Genomic DNA, 25058 nt, shown 5'->3' with positions numbered 1-25058 from the left:
GCATCGAGGGATTTATTTAGATACCATTCATTCCTGACTTTACTTGTGATATATGATGTTTCACATCGGCATGGGGGAAATAGGGGTATATCTGGCAATGATAATTAAGAAATGAAAATATATTTGTGATTCTGGTTCTGTTTTATAACAGTTTTAGAAATTTAATAATTTCTTTTCCATTACCAAGGGACAGTACAATGTGATTTCTGTATCATATTCTTTGATGTCTTTCAAACATTTTTAAAATGACAAAAAAGTATAAATATGAAATGGTAAACTGGATTTTAATTAAGAGTTAAAAACAAAAACTCAAGACTTTAAGAACCATTTATTCCACTAGCAATGAATAAATTTTTCTGGCTTTGGCAAATTGTTATTCATATTGGGGTTTCATCTTTGAACTTATTTTCCACTCATCTCTGCCAGGCAAATAATTCTATTTTCTGAAGCATTTTCTGTTTTAACACATAGAGTGCTGGATATTTCTAAAATAACAAGAAGCTTGAATTTCTTAAAAAGAGGAAAATATCTGATAATTTTTAATAATACAAATAGCGGTGGGTTGTGCTGGAAACAGCTCTTTAAGCATTCAGCTAATGTATTTCCCTTTTTGTTCTATCAGTAATGAACTTTATTTTTATGACTATGTGTTGCAGATCTTATACAAAGCTAAAGGAGAAGATGTAAAACATAAATACACAATGAGTGCTGATCTTCCTCAGTTTGTACAGGCCAAGTGCAATGCTTACAATATAAGTGACGTAAGTAAGGTCTTTGGGTATGTGAAGTCCGGATGTGATTAAAATAATAATAGAATTTTAGAATAGGATAGGGTCTTGAAAATTTTTAGGTTAATTTCTCACATGTACCAGTTGGAGTGTATCCTGTGATAATTATTCTCTCTTTCTTGAGTCTAACTTTTCAAGGGTAGGCAACTCAAAAAGATAAACATTCTTTTTTACAAAGAGTCCAACATCTATTCCTCTAAAACTTTGACTTAGTTTTCCTATTGTATATGTGGAGAAATATATTATCCTCTAGAAAACTAAGAGTAAATGAATTTTTTTTACAACAAAATTTTTAAAGTAGACCACCAGGTTTTCCCTGGACCTTTTTTCCACAAGATTGATGGACAACTGGCTTTTGTCTAATTGGTCTTTACAGGCTGTGCTTTCAGAACATTTATTACTTCCTCTGGGTCCATTCCAGCATTCCAAGATCCTTCATCAGTATGAGTCACAATCAAACTTTGGTGAATAATTAGTGTAGAGTTCAATAATTTCATGCTACACAAAATGTGACATTTTGCTAAGGTGCTATCCTAAAACAGCATGTTGTATGGGTGATTCCTTTAGTTATTATCTGAAAAATAATGAAATACTTCGAGCAGTTGAGGAACAATTTTGCCAATTAATACCCAGCATGCTGACATCCTTTCTCCTTTCCCATCGCAGGTCTGTTACAAACGGGACTGGCATGATTTAATAGCCAAGGGCAACAATGTGATGGGTGATGCTATTCCCATTGCTGCAGCCAAAGCATCAAGAAACATTGCGAGTGATGTGAGTAAAAATTTTAGGTGCAATCTCGGTGATTTTGCCCTTTATTTATTTATTTATTTTTGATTTTGCCCTTTTAAAATGTAACCAAATGTGTGTTTGTGTAAATGATACCACATTGAAAACAATATGTGAATTAATGACACTCAAATTCTATACAAAATATTGTTTAGAAAACCTGTCACTTTTTTAACATTTCTATAATTCTTTTCAAATCAACTCCACATGGTAGAGCTGTCATAATCTGACAGCTGCTTTTTCCCCAGATTTAGAGCCCAAATTACCTTCACTAGTACATTTCCCTGACAGCTCACATTCATTTTCAGTGGGAACACCCTGAGTGACAACTAACATGTTAAATTCAGATGACTACCTGCATTATAATTGTACTAAGAAGATTGGAAGTTTGCTATATTTATGAAATGTACAAATTTTATAAGCCAAATGGGTGAAAAGTTTACTTTCCTAGAATGTAATTTTGATTTAGGTATGTTATGGACCATTTCATCTATAATAGAAAATATGTACACTTATACTTCTTCCCATGATTGAATAACAAAATTTCAAAAACACACATGTCCTATGGACTTCAATGTCACACATTATTTCAGGGGGCTAAGAACAATCCCCTGGGTTTGAGAAAGGTGATGAAACCACCTATGTGCACAGACCACATGGGAGGGAGAGGTGTAAGAATTCTCCAGCTTTCCTTGTTGGGATGGATGGTAGTGAAAATGTGTTCCTCAAACATTTGTCCATAATTTGAAACATATTTCCAGTTTAAGGTGAAAGTCTAAGATATGATTTTTTTGCGCCAGCTTTTTAAAACATGCCTAGAAATTACTTGATAATACTTTCTCCTGCCAAACCTTTGTTTATAAATCAGTGCTTAAATGGCAAGAGCAGAGTGTCTACAGAGTTTATGTGCATTTGAATTTTCTTGAATAACAACTGAAGTTTGACCTATTAGAGTGTAGCTTACTCTGCAGCCCATTGCTGGCCCTGCAGAGCTTTGAGTTAGGCTTTTCCTAGGAAAGCCCACAGCAAGCAGTTCCTGCCCTTATCTTAGGTCTTTGTAGCATCCCCTAAGCTCTTCCAGCAGTGAGTTTTGAAGAGTAGTTACTGAGAAAGGGTCAAGGGAAGGCCCAATTCCCTGCCTATGCAGCACTTTAATTGATGCTACCTAGAAAGAGGAGGGTTTTTGTTTTAGCCTATTAGGTAAACTTGAGACAACAGCACAGTACTGTTTTCCAGCCCCACCCCAAGAAGATATGTAGGTCAGTTTTGTGTTGGGTGCTTCAGAATTTCTTCTGCACTTGTTATGTATGAGGCCAATGGGAGCAGAAAATGGAAAATTTTCTCGAGAATTTCTAATATTCCATAATGTGAAATAACATACTGGATTTTGAAAATTCACATCCCTGGAAAATCAAGAGACATCCTTCTCATATTTGGAATGTGTTATATTTATATTGTGTGAAAATTCAGTTGTCTTTAAAATTCTATGTGCCAATCATCTACAGGAAAACAAAGTCATTCTATATTTATAATCCAGAAGAATATGAAGTAAATATTTTCATTCTGAATTTTCAAGGGTGGAGGGATGTGGTTTGCATTCCTTGTAAAATCTTCCAGAAAGTCACAATGTTCTAAATGTGTGTGAATATAATTGCTGTACTTAATGTTATCAATGCTTAGGACTTTGTTAACCAAATTCTGCCTCCACAGTATAAATACAAGGAAGCTCATGAGAAGTCAAAGGGAAAGCATGTGGGGTTCAGAAGCCTCCAAGATGATCCCAAGCTGGTCCATTATATGAATGTAGCAAAGCTACAGTCTGACCGTGAATATAAGAAGAACTACGAGAACACTAAAACTAGTTACCATACACCTGGGGACATGGTTAGCATTACAGCTGCAAAGATGGCCCAGGATGTTGCCACCAATGTCAACTACAAACAGCCAATACATCACTACACCTACCTACCTGATGCCTTGAGTCTTGAGCATACCAGGAATGTGAACCAAATTCAGAGTGATGTAAGTATGCAAAACCTAACTCAGAGATTTTGTACATAGGGTTGGTCATTTCTCTCTACTTCAGTTGCCTTCACAATATACAAGGTATTTGAAAAATTCACTTTAAAATAAATGATTGTTACTGAGGGCTAACAAAGGCATGGTAGACAAGTTGTGTTTTGCTGGTTTCTTGTGCTCCTATTTTAATTGCTGACATTGTCTTTATTAACTTCTGTATCAAAAATAACACTATATTCCACTAAATATAAAGCCACCTTGATTCCCAGCAAGAGGAAATGGCAGGCCCCTGATGGGCCTGGTTCAGTGTTGATAACTATATTGAAAAATAGGAGCATTCTCTATTTTTTTCTGAATTTAAGAGTTGTTTTTTTTCTACCCAAGATTACACTCTCATCTATGTAAATCTATGTAATGAGTCATCTAAAATGAACCAGGGAGGCTGTGTGTGATTGCAGCATGATTCATGGAGAGCTGCATGGGGAAAGTGCTTAATATTCAAGACATTTCTTTCTGCAGGAGCCAGATTTCTGTGGGAATCATCTTCTGTAAAGGGAGGAAATGGTGTTTACTTATTGTCACTCAATGAAAATATACCCCTCTCCCCAAAGGAGATCAGGAATAGCTTAGGTGAACAGTATGGGTGAAATTCAAAGTTGTGGCATTGTCAGTGAAATAAAAAAGGGAAAATCCAATTTATTTTCAAAAGAGACTTTTTTTAAGCAGTACCCATGGAAATATGTGACCTAGATTTCCCTCTGTGTTGTATAATGCATTCTAACAACAGCAGTGCTTTTACTTATTGTCAAGAACTAGGTAATAAGTTCTGTGCAGACTTACCCAAACACTGTTACAGACAAGAGCTGTTGACAAGTCTGCTATTCAGTTCCCCTGGATGGAACTATAGCTTTCAGGAAACTCCTTTGAGAATATGCTTGGATATCTGCTCATGTGAGATTACTCTTTTACAGAATGTATATAAAGATGAGTATAACAGCTTCTTCAAGGGCATTGGATGGATTCCTATTGGTTCTTTGGAGGTTGAGAAGGTTAAGAAAGCAGGTGATGCGCTAAATGAGAAGAAGTATCGACAGCACCCAGATACCATCAAATTCACAAGTGTGCCTGATTCCATGGGCATGGTTTTGGCTCAGCAGAACACAAAGCAGCTAAGTGATGTAAGTGGTTTCTCTTCAAAAGGTTTTCTTCATGAATAACCCCTGTGACCAAGTTATCCTACTGTTCTTAAGTAAATGCATAAGGGTGAAGCTATGTTAGCAAATCAACTTCTTTCAGAGGAATAATATTCAATAGAAAATTTTCACTTCTGAAGCAACTTGGAACTTCAACATAAGGATTATATGGGAGGGAGAACAAGGATTTTCCAAATTTGCTTCATATCTCAAATACAGTCTGTGCTATTCATAAGTAGACCTCTACCTGTTATATATAGGAAATAAATTACTATTATCATCTGTGACTTTATATGAAATGAAAACCAAGCTGTTTGCTGCTCTGAGTTAACATTTTGCATAGGAAAAAGCATAATGACCTAATCCCCTTGCATAACAGCTCTATGTTCTGAGAGGCAATAGAGAGAGAGGCCTCTGAGGAAAGGGTAAGCAATTTACTTTCAGAGTCATCCACAGTCTCATTTCTGAGCTGAGGTCTATCTAGGCCCTGATTTTTGGTCAGAAGCTAATTATAATGCCCAGTGCTTCATCTCCTTTTGTAACTTCTGGGTTCTGTTAAAATACCTTCACAAGAAAGAGAGCAGTAACTCAAAAGTAACTTCTCAAAAGAGAAGATTTTTGTGTTTTAGGTCCAGATATTAGAGGATGGGGGGAATGCTTTGCATGGCTCAGGTTTAAGGATTTTTTTTGGATTTTGTTTCTCAGGCCAGTCCCTGCTTCCACATTACTATAGATACTTTGAGATTAATTTCATTTTAATGCTAATAAATGGTGTAGATTCTTCCAATTTCAATTGCACAGAGCAAATTGTTATTTCTCATAGTGTTTTTCCAGTTAACTAGGAAAACTGTACACTCACGAATTAAAATTAAGTCTTCCATATCGCTATAAACGCCACCTACATCTACCTAGTTACTCAAGCCAAAACCCTGGGAGAAAACTGAGACCCTGTACAACTCCCCACTTCTAATGCAAGGGCTGAGTGAGTCACTGAACTTTCTCTCAGCCACCCTGTTGCAGCATTTCCCTCTTTCAGCTGCCCCAAGCCTTCACTCCTCATCCACATCTCCTATATGGACAACTGTACAACCAATTGTGGACTCCTGGTGGGGGGATACATCCGACAACTGGAGACACCACCTTAAAATGAATCAAATCACATTCTTCATAATTTAAACTTCTTAGTAAATTCTTCATTAAAAAAATGAAATCTAAACTTGTTAACTTGGCTGAAAAAGCCCTGGATTTTGTGACTCTCTTCCCACTCATCTATCTCTAGGTTCCCTTCCTCCTACCCCTCAGTCCCTCAAGTGTCTATGCCCTTTCTTCAGGTTTGGACATAAATACAACTTCCTTAGAGAGCTTCTGCTGACCACCTTGTTTCTCCTCTACAGTTATTCTACTTATAACATGCCACAAATTCTAGCCATGTCTTATAGTTTATGTGCTTATTTTCTCTTCTACTGGACTATAAGCTCTAAGAAAACAGGTTTGCCTTTTTCATCATTTTAAATGCACAACTTACCACCCTGCCTGGTCCTCAGTGCTGTCCAATAAATATTGTAGAATGAGAAAAAGAATATATATAGTAATACTACCTCTGTGTGATAGTGTGGACATTTGCCTTGTAATTGGGAAAAAACCCACAAGTATAGCACTTTTTACGAAGGAGTTTACAAACAAAGAGTGTGTGCTTGGTAAAACGTACATTATGACAACTAACAACATTTGCATGCTGCCTCCTTCTGTTTTTAGTTGAACTACAAGGTGGAGGGAGAGAAACTGAAGCACAAGTACACTATGGACCCTGAATTGCCTCAGTTTATTCAAGCCAAGGTCAATGCCCTCAATATGAGTGATGTGAGTATTCTATCTCTTCTGTCTAGTTCTGCCTAACTCTTGTACTGAGAACTTTAAACAGGCAGACTGAGTGAGACCTGTGAGTGTCCAGATTGGACCTCATCATAGAACATGAGACTAGAGGCTACCTGAAGTTTTACTTAATGCAGACTTGTATGTACTATGACTCATTAGTGGGTTGTAAAATCAGTTTAGTATCCTATATTTCATTAAAAAAAGGGAACAAAATTGGATGACAAAAATGAAAAAATAGTCATGCATAGGCTTGTAGTAAAGCTAAATATTGCTGTGTATGATTTTATTTCGATTATTTGTTAGAGCTTCTAAAAAATTTACTGTATTTTTCTTTAGATGCTTAATTATCTTTTCTGTGGCAGGATAGATATCTAATTGATGGTGATATTTACATTCATCATTATTAATTATTTCCTTTTCCTATTTTGCTAAAATCTAATTTAAAAACATAATCAAACCTGTACAAAACTGTTCATTTCTGGAAAAATACCTTGGTCATTCTCGCAAATATTTTAGGCTCTCTTTTATCTCCAAATGAACATTTTTGATGCCTATTTTTATATTTTTGGTTTCTATTATTTTAAAAGTAATATTTAAACTTAAAATTAATTAAATTTTTGTGGTACTACATTTTATATTTATATTTCAGCATCTACACTTTTTTGCAATGTTTCATTAAAAAATATGAAAAAAGTCTTATATGCCTATTACAGAAAAGTTGGAAAATATAAAAAATATGAAAAAAATTAAAATCTTCTGTTACCTCACATTCAGTATTATCTTTCCATTATTTTGTTATGAAAACAAATTTCACAAATGATTGAGGTCATACTATGTCTTAGTTTACAGATGGTTTTTAAACTAATCTGATAGACGCATAAAAGATGAACCAATAGCCCTTTCATGGAACTAATTCCATAAATTCTCTTAATATATATGTGTGTGTGTGTGTGTGTATGTGTAAATATCATAAAGATGAACCTATAGCCCTTTTATGGAACTAATTACATAAATTCTCCATATATATGTTCTGTAAAAAAGAATTTGGCATGCTATTTCATTCTTTTAATTATGTCAAATAATAAAGTAATATTTCCTTTTTTAAAGGCTCATTATAAAGCAGACTGGAAGAAAACTCTTGCTAAGGGCTATGATTTGAGAACAGATGCCATTCCAATTGTTGCCGCAAAAAGTTCAAGGAATATTGCTAGCGATGTAAGTTTCATTTAAAAGTAGTAAACAATCTTGCTGTATATTTTAAAAATCCTTACATAATATATGAAGCTACATGAGAAATATTAGAAAGTAAATGGAAAAACGATCATGTGAAAATATTCTTTAATATCCTGTCAATGTTTTATGTTGCTTAACTCAAAAATCTTTAAAAAATCAATAAATTGTTACAAAGAAGAAAAAAATTTAAATTGAAATATTTGGAATTCTCATTAGCATCATTATTATGAACTTGAACACTGCTTTTTATTTGGATTTTATCAAGATAAAAGTTAAGTATTTTAAAAGAATATAATTTTTGAATTATATGATTTCCACAAAGAAGGAATCTGGTGAAATATGGAAAATTAGGGTGAATTGTAGGTCAAGTAGTAGAATTTAATTAACTACTTTTTATAAATTATTGTATATTCCATATGGTTTGATATAAAACCTAGTCACTCATTTGTACACTAATTCATTTGTCATTAGTATACTAATTTGAATGAGGGCTTAGCTGAAATTTACTTGTGATTATACAAATACTTTATAATTCAAATTGAGAATGGAAACAAGATAAAAAAAGATACACTAACTCCTTAATACATTTTTAGGAACTTTTATTCATATTCAAAGAATCTACTTATGAGTGATCTAGAGACCAAACTGCATATTATTCTAATCTTAATTATCCCAGGCAGACCTCAAAACCATACATTAGAAATACTTTGTTAGATGTTTATTTTAAAATACTGAAAAACTTAGACATTACCTAGATCCACATTGAATTTGGCTTTTATTTAATTGGTCATATAAATTTAACTTAACTTTAGTATTTTCTGCACTCTATCCTATCAAACTTCTGTTTGCCCATCTTTTTCATATAGTTTAAGTACAAGGAGGCCCATGAGAAAGCCAAAGGCAAGCATATTGGATTTCTCAGTCTTCAGGATGATCCTAAACTGGTTCACTACATGAATGTAGCCAAAATACAGTCTGATCGTGAGTATAAGAAGGGCTATGAAGCCAGCAAGACCAGGTATCACACACCCTTGGATATGTTCAGTGTGACAGCAGCAAAGAAATCTCAGGAAGTTGCTACCAACGCCAACTACAAACAACCCTTCCACAACTATACTCTCCTGCCTGATGCCTTGAACATGGAACACTCTAGAAATGCGATGCAGATTCAAAGTGATGTATGTAACTCAAAATTATTTATTCCTAGACAGTGGGAGGGAGAACAAGAACTAGACCATTCCATTTACTTCATCTTAAACCCGACTGACCTCAGTAAATTAGGGATCCCCTTCAGAACAATGTGTAACACACACACACACATACACACACACAAACTTTGCATGTTAGACCTAATATCTGATGTATTTTGGAAAAACTAAGAGGTTCAAATGGGTGCTCTATAATATCCTTCTAGTGCAAAACTCTGTTAGCTTTTTCCCAAGAAAAGTTAATTTTTTAAAGAAAATGTTGGGTCAGAGTTTCCTGCTCTAAATTACCATGACTGTAGTAACTTTTTAGAATTAATTTTTCCAAAAGATGATAGGGAGTAAATACCAGGTTATTCTTTTCCCAGTCCTTTTTTACTCCTTTGGGTCATTAGTAAATCATCTACCCTAAGCAACTCCTGCCCTGATTCTTTCTGAAAGAAAAATCTCCTTTTTCATTCTAAAGAACTTATATAAGTCGGACTTCACCAACTGGATGAAAGGGATCGGCTGGGTCCCAATAGAGTCACTGGAGGTGAAGAAGGCAAAGAAAGCTGGAGAGATTTTCAGTGAGAAGAAGTATCGCCAGCACCCGGAGAAGCTGAAATTCACATACTCCATGGACACAATGGAGCAGGCACTTAACAAAAATAACAAACTGAATATGGATAAGGTAAGGACTCACCTGCTGGCCTCATTGACTTAACCCTCTTAGTGCTCATGCCATTGAACCTGCAGTGATCCTCATCAGCATATTATTCTTTCTCATGGCTGTGGTGTTGGTGGTGGGAAGTCACAGTCTGTAACTTTCATTGTATCTAGAGAGCCCTCACTTACACTGGCCTTCAGGGTGTCTCTCAATACCATGCTAAGGATGCAGCAAAGCTGCAAAAATCTATGTGGTCTAAGGTCAGGGCAAGATATTATTTGTTGTTTCAGTGAAGAGACCTCCTTTTGATGATTTTTTTTTTCTAGTGTGTCCAGTTTTATCAGCCCATCTTCTTGCTATTTCATCCATTTTCTGATGTCAGATTTAACATCTTATACCGTGGTTATGTGACTCTTCTTGTAGCGCTATCTCAAATATGTGAAATCATGTGTCTGTCCTTCTCATTGTAGAGGCTTTACACTGAAAAATGGAACAAAGACAAGACTACCATTCATGTCATGCCTGATACTCCGGACATTGTACTCTCCAAAATAAACCAGATCACTATGAGTGATGTAAGTAGAGTTACAACAAAAATAGAAGTGGGAGAGGTTGAAGGGAACTAATATTTGATTATCTGTCTTCTACACACCAACTATTCTGACTACATGATCCCCACTCTAATCCAAATAACAAATGCTGGTGTCTTCTTGTATCCTATTTAGAAACTGTACAAAGCTGGCTGGGAAGAAGAAAAGAAGAAAGGATATGACCTGAGGACTGATGCCATCCCAATACAGGCTGCAAAAGCCTCTAGAGACATTGCCAGTGATGTGAGTACTTCCATGGGTTTTCCTTAGGATGAGCAAATAAAAGTGAAGAAGCCAAATATGTGTCACGGACTGAGGTCAGCTCCTTCCAGTGTTGGTGGGACCATTGTCTTATGGACACACAAGATACCTTCCTTTACCCTCGAATCATTGTTCAATATTTAATGTAAAAGTGACTGGGTCTCACTAAAAGAAGTTGCTTTTAGAGTGTTCGAATCTTTTGTAAACAAGTCTAAGCAATCATAGGTATGCCCTAAGACCCATGGTCAGGCTTTTAGCTGTATTTGAAGATGCAAGGTGAGGAATCATGCCTGCAGCTTTTTCTGCTGGATAGAGAGCTCAGGGGGAAACACTGCTTTCTAAATCACCCTAAAAAATAACTTATTCACACATTTCTCTGACTAATGCTAACATTTTCTTTCCATGAATTCAAATCTGGCAAGAAATTTGAAGCAAAAAGATTTTACTGTACTCCCTGCTCCTTGTGAGCAAATCCCTTTCTAAGCTTAGAGTAGTTCTAAAACCCTACATTTATGGCAAAGCCAATAGCACCTAATGAATTATATGTGCTCTTTTTTCTTCACTGTCCTCATTACCATGCTGTCTTTTCTTCCACAGTACAAATACAAGCTAGGCTATGAAAAAGCCAGAGGAAAACACATTGGCTTCCGGAGCCTGGAGGACGACCCCAAGTTGGTGCACTTCATGCAGGTGGCCAAGATGCAGTCAGACCGGGAATATAAGAAGGCATACGAGCAATCCAAGACATCCTTCCATACACCAGTGGACATGCTAAGTGTGGTGGCAGCCAAGAAGTCTCAAGAAGTGGCCACCAATGCCAACTATAGGAATGTGATTCATAGCTATAACATGCTTCCTGATGCCATGGGCTTCGAACTGGCCAAAAATATGATGCAGATTCAAAGTGATGTATGTAACAGCCACAGCCTTTGTTGAACACTTATTCTGGATAGTAAAGAAATCATGAATAATCTTAAATGACAAAATCCTGAAAGAAATTCATTTGTAATTTTCCTGAAAAGGCATCAATTGTAGAAACAAAAATCTTATTTTTACTGTTATTGCTATGAGCATTGGAGATGCTGGAGCCAGCAATAGCAAATGAAATTTGGTTTCAGAAAGAATGTGTTAAAGGAAATGTGTCTAGCAAAGAGAGTTAAAAGCTCCTGATAAATACGAGGGAAAGTGGAGATAATTGGTAGTGACCCATTCCAACCAGTTTTCACTCCACTACTTTTAAATTTCTAATTGCCTATTTTGTTGATGAAATAATGAGGAAGTGATGGTTGAGGCTGCTCTTAGAGTGAATGTGAAGAAGACATAGAAAGTAGGGAGCCAAGTATCCAGCTGTAGAAGCCATTTGATGGCTGGAGAAAGTAAATTTACATTATAACCCCAAGGGAGGCTACACCAAGTTTACATATTTATACAGGCTGAGATATTAATTGCCTATGGGTACATAAATGTCCAAATGAAAGGAACCACATTATAGTTGTAGAAGAAAATGTGAGTTGAAAGAGTAAAAATGAAATTAGCACAAAGTACCAGTGAGGTTTCTGGCATACCTGAGGAACTTGAACAGTAGTTGGTGGTCAGAGGCTTACAGCGCAAGAGATAAATGTGGTCCCCGTAAGTTATCTATTAGCCAAGAGAACCTGGGATTTTCTATAAGAAAAGCCAGCATAGTCACTTTTCTCAAGATAATAATCACGTGGTAAATTAATCTACTTGGTTTCTTAGCCCTTACGCTTTTAGAAGATATTATGAAAGACAAATCATGAAGATATTACTATTACTGCTCATTTTTAATTCCTCATGTAAGGAAATGTTAAAATGATAAGTTAGGGATAAAAAAATTTAAGGTTCAAATTATTGTTGGTTGAAAATTGAAATGGAAATTATGAAATACCCTCTTTATGTCCTGGGGGTTTTTGGATTCTTCTCATCCTTGAATTTTTCTTCTTTTGCAGAATCAGTACAAAGCTGACTATGCTGACTTCATGAAGGGCATTGGATGGCTCCCCCTGGGCTCCTTAGAGGCTGAGAAAAACAAGAAAGCTATGGAGATTATCAGTGAAAAGAAGTACCGCCAACACCCAGACACTTTGAAGTATTCCACTTTGATGGATTCAATGAACATGGTTTTGGCCCAGAATAATGCCAAAATTATGAATGAAGTAAGTGGTTCAATCATGTAATGCTTCATATGAATCACAAAGAATCCTGGCATAACCTGTGGGTTTTGCTAAATAGTTTTAGGGCATCATAATTAGTGCTTATTCTGTCTCGGAAATGAGCCTTGTAATTAATGATAGAAATTAATCCTAGTTAGTTGCTCCCCTCCCCACCCCTAAATATTCAATGAAACACTCTACCCAACAAACATAACAAAATAAATCCAGACTCTTTCTTATAATGCAAATCTTAGAAAAAAGAGTCTTGTTTGTCTAAGTGGAGTTTGAGTATAGGTTCATGACCCTGAATCATAAGATTGTTTGCCTAATAACAACTGGGTGCTGCAGCCCATCCCTGCTTCTCAGCTGCTTTAATGGGATCAGAGAAGACTCCTAGATTATGTAGCTATAGCCACATTCTGATCCAGGACCTTCTCTGGGCAATCATGAGAGCAATTATTTTCTCTCAGTAGTTCCTCAATCATTAATTATTCCAGCTTTTAGAAAAGCTGTACTGTATTTTTATATTTATTAATCATAAGTGATATCAGGTCCAAAGAGCACATAAACCTTTAATATCTATTTATAAAATACAAATAATAAAATATCTTCATGATCAAGTTGAAGACATTCCTTCTACTCCCATCCCCTAGCCCATTGCAGAGTTGAGGAAAGTGTGGCTCAGAGAGGCAAGATATCTCCTCTAGAGTCACACAGCAGGCCAATGACTAGGTCTGGACTAGAACTAGCACTCTGATGACTTGCAGTTGCTCTTTCCACTAGAAATTGTGCTGTCCACCATAACCAGTAGCCACATATGGTGATTTAAATTTATTACAATTTCGCATATTATCTATGGTTGCTTTTGCACTATAATAGACTTGAGTACCCAATAACATACATCCTATAACCCACAAAGTCTAAAACATTTACTACTTGCCCTTTACAAGAAAAGTTTACCAACCTTTGGTCTAGAAGAATGCTTTAGAAGTTTTGCTTTTGTTTTCTAATTAAATTTGCTTAAAACAAGGCAATAGCATTTTTTAACCTATAGATTTGTGAGATTAAACAGTTGTGTTACATATTAGTATTGGAAATTTAATGTAAACTTCTAATAAATATTTTGTTAATATTCGTTAATATTAAAAATCCAGGTACCTGATGCCTCACAGAAACACTTGTATATGTACAAAGATATATATAGATATATATATATATATCTATATATATATACACATATACACAATAATGTTTTTTGCACTTTAGGATCTTAAAAAGTAGATGTTAAGATAGAATTTGTAGTGCAGGGCATTTTTTAAGGTATCAATACCTATGGGAGGAGGACTGGGCAGAAGGAGGAGTCCAACTGTGATACAGGCCCCACAAACCCTTGGCCAGTCCCTCAGAGGGCTCTTGAATGCATAGGACCAGATAGATTCATCCTGCATTGAGTAAGAATGGCCAGGTCTTTATATGCCCCCTGTGGTCACCAGAGAAAGGTATGGTCCTGAGCGCAGCACATATCATTCAAGCAGGTGGTAACTGGAGGCTGTCTGCTAAAGTTGAGGCAACAAGTCTTCCTTAAATGGGTGTCTGGGTGGCACATTTCCAGGTCTACCACAAAGATCATAGCCCCATTTCTTGTAGTTAAAAAAAAAAAGACAAAACAGCAGATAAAGTCAACAGAAAACTAGTTAAATCAATCAGGTTATACCTCCCTGTGAAATACTATGCAGCTCATTAAATTAATGCAAATTATTTTAACAAGGTAAAAAGATGTCTACCTATATTATTAAGTAAAAAAGCAGTTTGTAAAACATTATGTATCATTTGATCTCATTTCTATTTAAGAGGACTATATGTGGACTGTAATATGCATAGAAAATTCTAGGATAGAGATATTATCTATAGGTTGTAAAATAGGAGGCTAGGAAATTTTATCTTCCATCCTATATTTTCTCCATTGTACTCTTTGAATGAGCACCATATCCATGTTAAAAAATAAGGGGATTGCAATTGTATGGGGAATATAAAAATAAAATTTATTTTTTTAAAAAAAATTTTTAAAAGAAAATCTAATACAAATACATAAAATATTAATATTTATGTATACTAATATATATGCTGAGTGAGCTCCTTTTAAGATTTTCAATACTAACTTCCACGGTTTTCATCTTTTTTTCTTACTCTCTAGCAACTCTATAAACAAGCATGGGAAGCTGACAAGACCAAAGTCCATATCATGCCTGATATTCCCGAGATTATTTTGGCAAAAGCAAATGCAATTAATATGAGTGATGTAAGTATATTTCCTCAATTGTCATCTTTCATTCTTGCCTATTTGAGCCAGTAAAAACAACTAAATAATGTATCTCAATTATAAGAGAGACTGTTTCGATAATAATTACAGGTATCCACAAAAAATAATTTTTCTAATCTTGCTTTGCTATGAATTGGAGTAGACCCCTCAGTGGGACTTGGGCTGAGAGTCAGGAATTTGAAGGGTGGCTGTATTTTATTTTATTTTAAAGATATATTTATTTATTTATACAAGAACCGGGGTCCAAGCCACATGCATAGGAGGGTGAGAGGATTCACCAGAGACAGAGTGGGGAACAAAACAGGCAGACTGATGAAATACACTGCTGAGGGGAGCAGCGGGCAAGACAGGAGAGGTCTGCCATGCCATGTGGGACCATCACCATCTGGCTGGGATTGAACTGGAGCTGCAGAGGATGCGGACAGCTTCACAGTGCGGCGCTCAACCGCCTGCGCCACTAGGGGAGGCCCTGGATTTTATTTTAGAGGTAGTTCGTCCTTTTTAAACTAAGAGACTTGGCAGAAAGAGAAGGGCTTATGAGTCAAGAGAAGAGATAAAGTGAATTCCAGTATTTCATTTTTGGAGAATGAAAACTTCACTAAACCTTTGAGATGGCCCTAAAGAGGGTGTCTTAGGAAAAGTTAAATGGAAAGGGGAGATGAAAATTTTGAAGAATTTGGGACAAGACTCAAAAATGTGCAGCGCTTACTATTAGAAAATACATACGTATTTCATTTTACTTCCTTTCTTGTCCTCATTATAGTTGCTGGGAAATCCTTCAATCCTGTCGGGATATTTTTGTTTTCTTTGTTTGAATTCCTCAGGGATTTGGGATTGATGATTTCTTTTCTTTTTGGATTGTAGAATCCACACAAATACATAAAACTAAAGTCTCAGTTGCAAAACAGTCAAGTTTTTTTTTTTTTTAAAGATTTATTTTTAGTTTTTACAAGAACTGAGGTATAGGCCAGAGGCACGGGAGGGTGAGAGCATTCACCAGAGATGGACTGAGGAACAGAACAGGCAGGTGGACTGAAATACACTGTTGAGGGGAACAGCAGGTGAGACAGGAGAGGTCTGCCGTGCCATGTGGGATTCTCCCTGGCTGGCCGGGAATAGAACCCACAGAGGCTGTGGACAACTTCACAGTGCAGCACTCAACCTGCTGCACCACCAGGTAGGCCCTCAAGTTTTCTTTTAATGTAAGGCTGTGGCTACTTGGTCTTGGTAGTCTTCCTTTGACTCTTATTTGCTGAAATGTATCAACATGAATCTACTGGGATTTCACATTTTCTAAAAGTGTATTTACAACCCAATGGGGGCAAGTAACTTTTGCTTTCTTTGGCAGTTTCTTGAAGATATATTTGAGTTTGTAACAGGTTTATTTTAAACACAATCATATTGCTTATGAGAATATACAACCATTGAAGCACAAATGACACATTCTGCTGGAAGCCTTGTTGGTGGGTGTGGTGTAGGGACATGCCCCTGAGGTGTGAAGAGGTGTGATCCTGTGTCTCTGAACCACACACAGTGTTGTAAACTAACACTACATCAATAATACATATATTATTATGTACACATATGTTATGTATATATCATATGTATATTACTGTGTATATGTATATCCATACACACACATATATTTCAAAGAAGAGGAATGTGGACAATGTTAAGGATTCAGAAAAAAAAGGATGCTACAGTGCTAATTTACTCTTTTAAAATAAATTGAGGATTTCCTATTTAGAGGAAGACTATTCCTTTTGCCTCTCTTTACAGAAAATCTACAAACTTTCTTTGGAGGAGTCCAGGAAGAAAGGCTATGATCTCAGAACTGATGCAATTCCTATCAAAGCTGCAAAGGCTTCAAGAGATATTGCAAGTGATGTAAGTCAGAAGGAAAGCAGTCACCTAGCCGGGGGTCTCTAATCTGCCCAAATGACAAGGGTTGAATCCTGGAAACACTGAGTGGACAAAAAAGTGGGGGCCAGGGAAGTGTGCCTGCTTGATACAATCTCATCCTGTCGTGTGATTGATTCTTAGACTTGCTTTCATATTTTCTCTGGAAGTTCTGGGGGGAAAAAAGCAGATTTCTGGACACATTGTGACCAAATTGATGTCAATTTCCTGACTCATGAGTGAATTGTCTTTGAACTCCATCACCAAGGTTATGGCCTGTCCAAATTCACAGCCCTTCTCCACATTTTCTTGGTGAAAAGTTTGTGTTGTTTTTACCTTTTATGATCTCTCTTCCTAACAGAATGTCTCATGAAGTGATATGCTAGGGATACTGATCTTTTGGGTTCATGACAACTGATTACTGAATAATCAGGAATTTTGGAAACAGTTGTTAAAGCATTCGTAACTTGACATCAGCCATATTTGGACTGTACACACCATAGAAATAGACAAACACTGCAAATTAACCCTTCCTCTATCCCCAGAGAGCTGATGTGCTAACACAACACTGCTATCACACATCACCTAAGTGAAAAGCAATGCTTTCATTTGGTTGTTTCCGCATGAAATTGATTCCTGCTGAGCCCTGAATGATCTGAGGGAAAGGACAGGAGCACAGTTCAGAGCACTTTCCTTGGCCACCCCAGTTATATTTTCTCTCTTCTGTCTCTGGTTTTCATCTTTCCTATGTGCCCATTGCTGTCCCATTTCAACATTTCCTAAAAACTTCACTTTGTTCTGCTGTTGTGCTGGAGTAATTTGACTCTCCTAACTCCAACCTACTAACTTGTACCCTCAAGACCACAAGAGGTAGACAGAATAAGAGGCTTTCCAGGTATCAGGATCTCCTTCCTATAGAGGGAAGCTAGATGATAAATAGTAAAAAAAAAAAAAAAAATCCAGTTTATACAAGTTTAGAGAGTCGTAAAAAAAAAGGCACTCTACAAATATAAAGGTGCTCTAAAATTATACATTATCTTATATGCCATAACCCAACCTGTTCTCAACAGTAAAGGACTGACTGATTTCTCAGGGCAGCATTAAACTGGTTAGAATATTCTTCTTTTTTTCCCCATTTGCTCTACTCTTTTTATGTACTATTAACACAACCATCTGTGGAAGTCGTGTTTTGTATCATTACAAGATTGGAATCTAATCCTTAGTGAGTTTAGCAAGTTGCTCACCTCTCTGGAGCTCAGATTTCATATCTATAAAACAGTGGGCAGTAATAACAACTTTCCTGTCTATGTCATATGTACAATTGTGACTATCAATTTACAAAGATAAAAGTGAAAATGTGTTTTGTGAACTGTAGAACTATGTACTAGTATCACTTTTTATGAAATATAAAGTACTGACACTTGAATAATTGCTTGTCAAAGGAATTTCGACTGAATAAATATTTAAATTTTCTTTGCAGTATAAATATAAAATCGATTATGAAAAACAAAGGGGGAAAATGGTTGGTTTCCGCAGTCTCGAGGATGATCCCAAATTAGTCCATTCCATGCAAGTGGCCAAGATGCAATCTGATCGGGAGTACAAGAGAAACTATGAGAATACGAAGACCAGCTACCACACCCCTGCAGACATGCTCAGTGTCACTGCCGCCAAGGATGCTCAAGCCAACATTACCAACACAAACTATAAGCACCTGATCCACAAGTATATCCTCCTTCCAGATGCCATGAATATTGAACTGACTAGGAATATGAATCACATACAAAGTGATGTAAGCTTCTCCTCTTTCTGGGTGATGGCTGGTTTCTATCATGAGCAGGAAGATCAGTCTTCTATGCCTCACTTTTGTGCCTAAGTTGATGTAAAACAGAATTTGCCTCTTCTCTTTATAGAATGAATACAAGCAGGACTATAATGAATGGTACAAAGGGCTTGGCTGGAGTCCAGCTGGTTCTCTAGAAGTAGAAAAAGCCAGGAAGGCAACTGAAATTGCCAGTGATCAGAAATACCGCCAGCACCCTAGCAACTTCCAATTTAAGAAGCTGAATGACTCCATGGACATGGTTCTTGCCAAACAGAACGCACAGACCATGAACAAGGTATACAGAACAGCTGTCCTTCCACATATATCCCATTGAGGCCGGGCTAGCAGCCTCTGGTCCCTGTTTGAGAAATTTATTTATTTGTTTGTTTATTTATTCATTTTTAATTTTTTTATATCATTGTTCATTTTTAAACAATATTGGCTTCCCACCTCCCCACCAGATGTAGTCCCCATAGAGTTTCCTTCACCCGTGCACCATCACCATGGTCCCCTGTGCTCCTCCCTCCTTCTCTCTGATCCCTCTTTGTTTGAGAAGTTTAAGTGAGGTCCACACTTCAAAGTAGGGGCAAACAGTTCCAGAGCATTCTCCTCTACCATTTTCTTTTACCTATCTCATGTTATTTCCCCAATTCTCCTAATTGTTAGAAAGTATTGATTTAGTTTTAAAAAACTATTATATATTTAGTACTTTCCAATTCATTTTAGAAGATAGAAAATAACTAAAATATTTCTTAAATTCTGAGTTTGTTTTTGGTATCTTTTTTGAATCAGATACTACTTTAGCTACAAAATAATTTAATTCAAATTAAGTGCCTTCAAAAACAGTTACATACTTACCTGTTTGTCTCAAGAAGCTACTCAAATTTCAAATGTCTTTTTTAAATCTTTCTAGCACTTGTACACTGTTGATTGGAACAAAGATAAAACGAAGATTCATGTGATGCCAGATACACCTGATATTTTACAAGCCAAGCAGAATCAAACACTGTACAGTCAGGTAAAGTAAACTATTTAAACTTACTAAATGATGTAATATAAATGATTGATATAAATGCTGAAGCAATGGAAATGAATGACTCAAACTGGCTATTCTATGGGATACTGAAAACCTGTGAATTCTGTGGAGGCAGGCACTGGGCTTGGTTGATTTATCTCAGTTCTCACACTTAGTACAGAGCAAAAAATCACTAAAGAACAATTGAAAGAAAAAAAAGCCTCATACAAATGTGGCATGAGTGAATTTTATAATATTGAGTCTAAACCTCAATTTCCTCATTCCTAAAACTGGTACTATTAAAGGGCCTCTGATGTTGGATTGCTGTGAAGGTCTATGTAAGGGTCTCAGCACAGTGCCTGGTACACAGTAAATGCTGAGTGACTTTCAACTACTTTTTATTATTATCTAATTTTAACACATGTGCAACAGATTTAACACAGTTGATAGATTTGACTCAAATAGGTTAACTCATTTATTGCAAATCTAAAAGGCACTTCATCATTTATTGCTTTTATCACTTAATTAAAACTGTTAGCATTTTTGGTTATCAGTTATTTTAATATTTGTATCAAGACACAGTGAACCCAGGCTGTATTTGGCATTAAGGAAAAGATTCCTGTTCTATCTGGAGGCAGAGCAGCCATATGAAACCGTTAATAAGATGAAAGAGAGCAAAGTGCAGAGGCACTTTGGAAAAAATTTTATGCTTTTGCAGTCCCCCCAAATAGCCTACCAAATCATAGCAAATAACATATAAAACCTAAAACAACACCAAATAGCCTATAGTAAGAGCAGAAATGATATGGTGTTTAGACAGCCTATATAAATGAATTCCTGGAGAAGGAGCTTGACTGTGCCACGCTCACTGTTTCTCTAAAGACTCACGTTCCAAACAAGTGCTAAAATGCTATATTTGCTTTTTGCCTTTTTATCATGAAAGTGAAAATCCTCTTTGGATTTCTTTGGTTTGTGAAAATAACAACTAATGTAGGTCTTTCAGAAAATTGAGGTGACCTAATGCAAACTTACAAAAAGTGGGGGACACCTGTATATCTGATATACCTGTGTTTTGTCTGAACAAAAAAGACCATGCGCAATTATACCACCAGTGTCTCACAGACAGAAATTGGAAGCCAGATCATGTGATGTTAAGTCTGTACTTTTTCTGCTCTTTTAAATAGCTTGTTTACTTTCTATCCATATTTCTAAAGATAAAGTAGGAAGATGTTAGAATCTGCTATTTACTCACTAAATATTTTGTTAATAAACTGTTGGGATTTTTTAATTTATTCATAATAATGCTAGCATTTCTTTAATTTTCAGAAATTCTATAAACTTGGATGGGAAGAAGCTTTGAAGAAAGGCTATGATCTCCCACTTGATGCAATTTCTGTACAATCGGCCAAAGCTTCAAGAGACATTGCTAGTGATGTAAGTACTAGTTTGACTTTATAAGAATATATTTTTTATCTCAATCAAATAACTTAGATATCTGATTTAGACATTCTGTAGATACATAAACATCAGTGTGCTAATCTTAAGAATTAATCACAAGGGCCTCCCCTGTGGAGCAGTGGTTGAGCGCTGGGTTGCGAAGCTGCCTGCAGCCTCTACAGCGCCAGTTCGATCCCCGGCTGCTCCCCGGCCACTGGAGGAGGGTCCCACATGGCGCGCAGACCTCTCCTGCCGCCCGCTGCTCCCCTCAGCAGTGTACTTCGGTCCTTCTGCCTGCTCTGCTCCCCGCTCTGGCTCTGGTGAATTCTCTCACCCTCCCGCGCTTCTGACTATACCCAGTGCTTGTATAAATAAATATTAAAGAAAAAAAAAAAAGAGATGGCGAGCAAAAAAAAAAAAAGAATCACAAAAGGTCATAGAAATTTGGTTATGAAAAAATTACCAGAATTTTACAGGGAGGCAGTCTCTTAAGTGTACTCTTCAAAATAAATAAGAATTTGGTTCAATATGCAGTTTGAAGTAAAGAGTGAAAAGAATGTCTCAAGGCAGAATCTGACATAAATTCTAAGAATATATTAGGGAAGAATCTCTTTAGTTTAATTAATTTAAAGTACTCCAGAAGTGTTGGAAATTTAATTAGATGATGTAATATTACTAACTGTCCAGTGTGCAGGTCAATACTTCATTTTAATGATTGAGGTTGTGATGAACTGAAAGAAATAATGATACTTGAATATTTCCAATGAAGTAAACTCATTTTCATTTCATGTTGTGTTCCCCCTAAGTAAAAGGTAGTTTAAGAATTTAGTAATAGCTTCAATAATTTCCTAACAAAAGAACACTTGATAGTACCTAATTTCTTTTTGGGTGGTGAAACTACTAGTTAAAAACTTTTGAAATCTTACTCTAAAATTAATTAAAAGTGAACTTTCCCATCATTGTAGAAATTGTTTCTCTTTTAATTTTAAATGATATTTGTATGTATAAAAAATTGAGGGCATTGGAACTATTTTATGAGCACTTAATTTAATAAATGAGAAAAATAGAATTTAGTTAGAAGATAATTTATATAATATTGGATTGTAACAATCCAATTCACATGTCCTACCTTCTCTGTAATCTTCAGCAATCATCCAGTCTGTGGATATAAGAATTTCAGTGTCCTTCAGGGCAGGTCACATCCTTATTGAATCATCTCTAATTATAGTCATATTTTTCCTTTTTTTTGAATTGAAATATGTTGCTAACCATCTCTAGATTGTCTTCTGGAATGTCACAAAGTAGTTTATTTCCTCTTGCAGTTAATATATCCTCAAACATTTCAGTTTTCTATTTGATGTCAGTTGTTTTAGTTTTAAAAGTTCAATAATCTAATGATTATTCCATTGTGATTTATTCTGTTATTTTTTTCAAAACTCCCATCAGGTAGAATATCTTAAAACTTAGTGTTGCTTTTCCATTCAGGCCAGAGAAAATGACCTTTTGACTTTCTTTTATCTGTACCCCAATACAAAATCTTTAACACTACCTTTTATAAGCAGTATTGTCAGATTGCTCACACTGCAGCTTATAGTCTACTTAAACTGAGTATTTTTAATATATATAACCATGAAGTTGGGTGTCAAGAGAGAGTAGAACATATTTCTGAGAAGTGTAATGATGTATGCTCAACACTGAGCTATTACTACTATCATTATTATTGCCACTGTTATTGTCAACCACTTCTCATGCAATTTTCCAGTTGAATCTAAATACTGAATTTCACTTTCACTTTCTTAAATTTATGTAGTTCATTTTGACACATTGTGACATTATTTTGATATCTTGTATAATTTTTCTTCTACACTAATATACTTATCTGTTTTTAGCCAAGTATACATGCAGAATATGGATCCTGAACAGAAAAAGTTTACATGACATAACCATATGGTAAACAACTAACAATTATGCTTTTTAGTAAATTTAATCTACAGTATAGACCTGTCCATCAAGTCCTGAATCTTCCACTCATGTTTTTACCATTCAGCCCAGAATTTTCCATCATTCTTTAAGAATACCACAAAAGCTTTAGCAAATGATACCCAAAAAGTCAAGATGTATAATGTCTAGAACACAACAAAATATATTTATGCCTCTAGTTAGCATTAATTTCTCATAATTTTTCTAGATCCTCAATATCACATATCTTTGGAAACCTCCACTTGAGTCCTCACGATTTTTTAATGATGTTAACATAGACATTTCAGCAAATTGCAAATATGCAAACAGCAAATTGAGCTTAAATTGACTTCTGTGTATGCTAGCAAAATAACTGCTTCTTTTGATTTTAGTTTAAATACAAACAAGGCTACCGTAAGCAACTTGGCCACCATATTGGATTCCGGAGTCTGCAAGATGATCCAAAGCTTGTGCTGTCCATGAATGTAGCCAAAATGCAAAGTGAAAGAGAATACAAGAAGGACTTTGAGAAGTGGAAAACCAAATATACTAGCCCAGTGGACATGCTAGGAGTGGTACTGGCCAAGAAATGTCAGGCCTTGGTTAGTGATGCGGACTATAGGAATTACCTGCATCAGTGGACATGCCTGCCTAACCAGAATGATGTTATTCAAGCTAAAAGAGTTTATGAACTACAGAGTGAGGTCAGTTTGTATTAAATTTAATAGTTGTTTATATATTGTTTTATAACTCATCATTAACTAGTTACAAAGAGACAAAAACTAGAAAGGGTTTACAGAATATCTAAAATGAATCTGTTGAATCACTTGAGTCAAGGTTCTAGATGAGCATGGGATTTTGATGACTTGCTTTGTATTTCCACAGAATGTGTATAAGTCTGACCTTGAGTGGCTGAGAGGCATAGGATGGAGTCCCCTGGGTTCCTTGGAGGCAGAAAAAAACAAGCGAGCTTCAGAAATCATCAGTGAGAAGAAATATCGTCAGCCTGCAGACCAAAACAAGTTCACTAGCATTCCTGATGCCATGGATATTGTTCTTGCAAAAACAAACGCCAAAAATAGGAGTGATGTAAGTAACTCTTTGGAAATAAAAAAAATTTAGTGCCTAATACCTGGTAGACGCTCAATAGCTTTTGCTTAATAAATTGCATAATATCGCATTGTGCACCATAGAACAGCACAGCATAATGTTTTGTATTTGGTTGTGTCATTTGAGTTATCAACTCCCCTGCACTGGATCATGTAAAAGTGGGTTAGTATCATTTTTTTCACCCTAAGTTTACTTGTTAATTTGCCCACTTATGTATCCAAAGCATAATGAGTAAACTATTGAACATATTTCCCCCTTCGCCTCTAAAATGTAGGTATATTAGTGACCCAGATTACTTTTTGTTGGGGATAGTATATATGAAAGGAAGGTATTCTGAGTACCTTCTATAGACACAGTGGAAATGTTATAAAGAATATATTTTCTGCCAAGTAATTATAGTGTATTTTCTTTAGCTGAACCAAAGTAAATAGATAAACAGCATGTATGCATCCCATCCTCAACTTATTTCCAAAATTAAAAGTTTTTTTCTAATCCAGGATGCAATGCAAGATCACACATTAAGTTTACTTTTCATGTCTTTAGCTTCCTTTAATCTGGACTGTTGCTCAGTGTTTGTCATCAAGTCCTTGATATTTGTGAATACTACAGGGCAGTTATTTTATAGAATCTCTCTCAATTTGGGTCTGTCTGGCATTTCCTCATGATTAGATTCAGTTTTTGTATTTTTAGCAGGATAATATTTGCCTTAACTTCCCC

The 25058-nt window shown here is 35.9% G+C and overlaps 2 protein-coding genes across 2 annotated transcripts in view; both read left to right on the top strand.

Annotated features, from left to right (window-relative positions):
- Window positions 1-1541, top strand: part of LOC119255127 (nebulin-like) — a gene marked incomplete at its 3' end in the record, with an annotated part of 62887 nt that extends 61346 nt beyond the window's left edge. The window contains 2 exon segments of the mRNA XM_054699454.1: window positions 657-761; window positions 1455-1541. Coding sequence (XP_054555429.1) covers window positions 657-761; window positions 1455-1541 — 192 coding nt within the window.
- Window positions 1542-3374: 1833 nt separating this feature from the next.
- LOC119255124 (nebulin-like) overlaps window positions 3375-25058 on the top strand; it is an 86871-nt gene continuing 65187 nt past the window's right edge. Inside the window, exons 1-18 of the mRNA XM_054699453.1 lie at window positions 3375-3599; window positions 4568-4774; window positions 6545-6649; window positions 7772-7879; window positions 8764-9075; window positions 9569-9775; window positions 10222-10326; window positions 10477-10584; window positions 11200-11511; window positions 12573-12779; window positions 14971-15075; window positions 16876-16983; window positions 18476-18787; window positions 18909-19115; window positions 19734-19838; window positions 21162-21269; window positions 23624-23935; window positions 24117-24320. Of these exons, the coding sequence (XP_054555428.1) occupies window positions 3375-3599; window positions 4568-4774; window positions 6545-6649; window positions 7772-7879; window positions 8764-9075; window positions 9569-9775; window positions 10222-10326; window positions 10477-10584; window positions 11200-11511; window positions 12573-12779; window positions 14971-15075; window positions 16876-16983; window positions 18476-18787; window positions 18909-19115; window positions 19734-19838; window positions 21162-21269; window positions 23624-23935; window positions 24117-24320 (3357 nt within the window). The remainder of the gene's footprint in view (window positions 3600-4567; window positions 4775-6544; window positions 6650-7771; window positions 7880-8763; window positions 9076-9568; window positions 9776-10221; window positions 10327-10476; window positions 10585-11199; window positions 11512-12572; window positions 12780-14970; window positions 15076-16875; window positions 16984-18475; window positions 18788-18908; window positions 19116-19733; window positions 19839-21161; window positions 21270-23623; window positions 23936-24116; window positions 24321-25058) is intronic.

This window comes from Talpa occidentalis, unplaced genomic scaffold, assembly GCF_014898055.3.
Source record: "Talpa occidentalis isolate TD23 unplaced genomic scaffold, MPIMG_talOcc4v2.1 talOcc4.3, whole genome shotgun sequence".
Lineage (NCBI taxonomy): Eukaryota > Metazoa > Chordata > Mammalia > Eulipotyphla > Talpidae > Talpa > Talpa occidentalis.
This window is presented reverse-complemented; position numbering and strand designations above follow the sequence as displayed.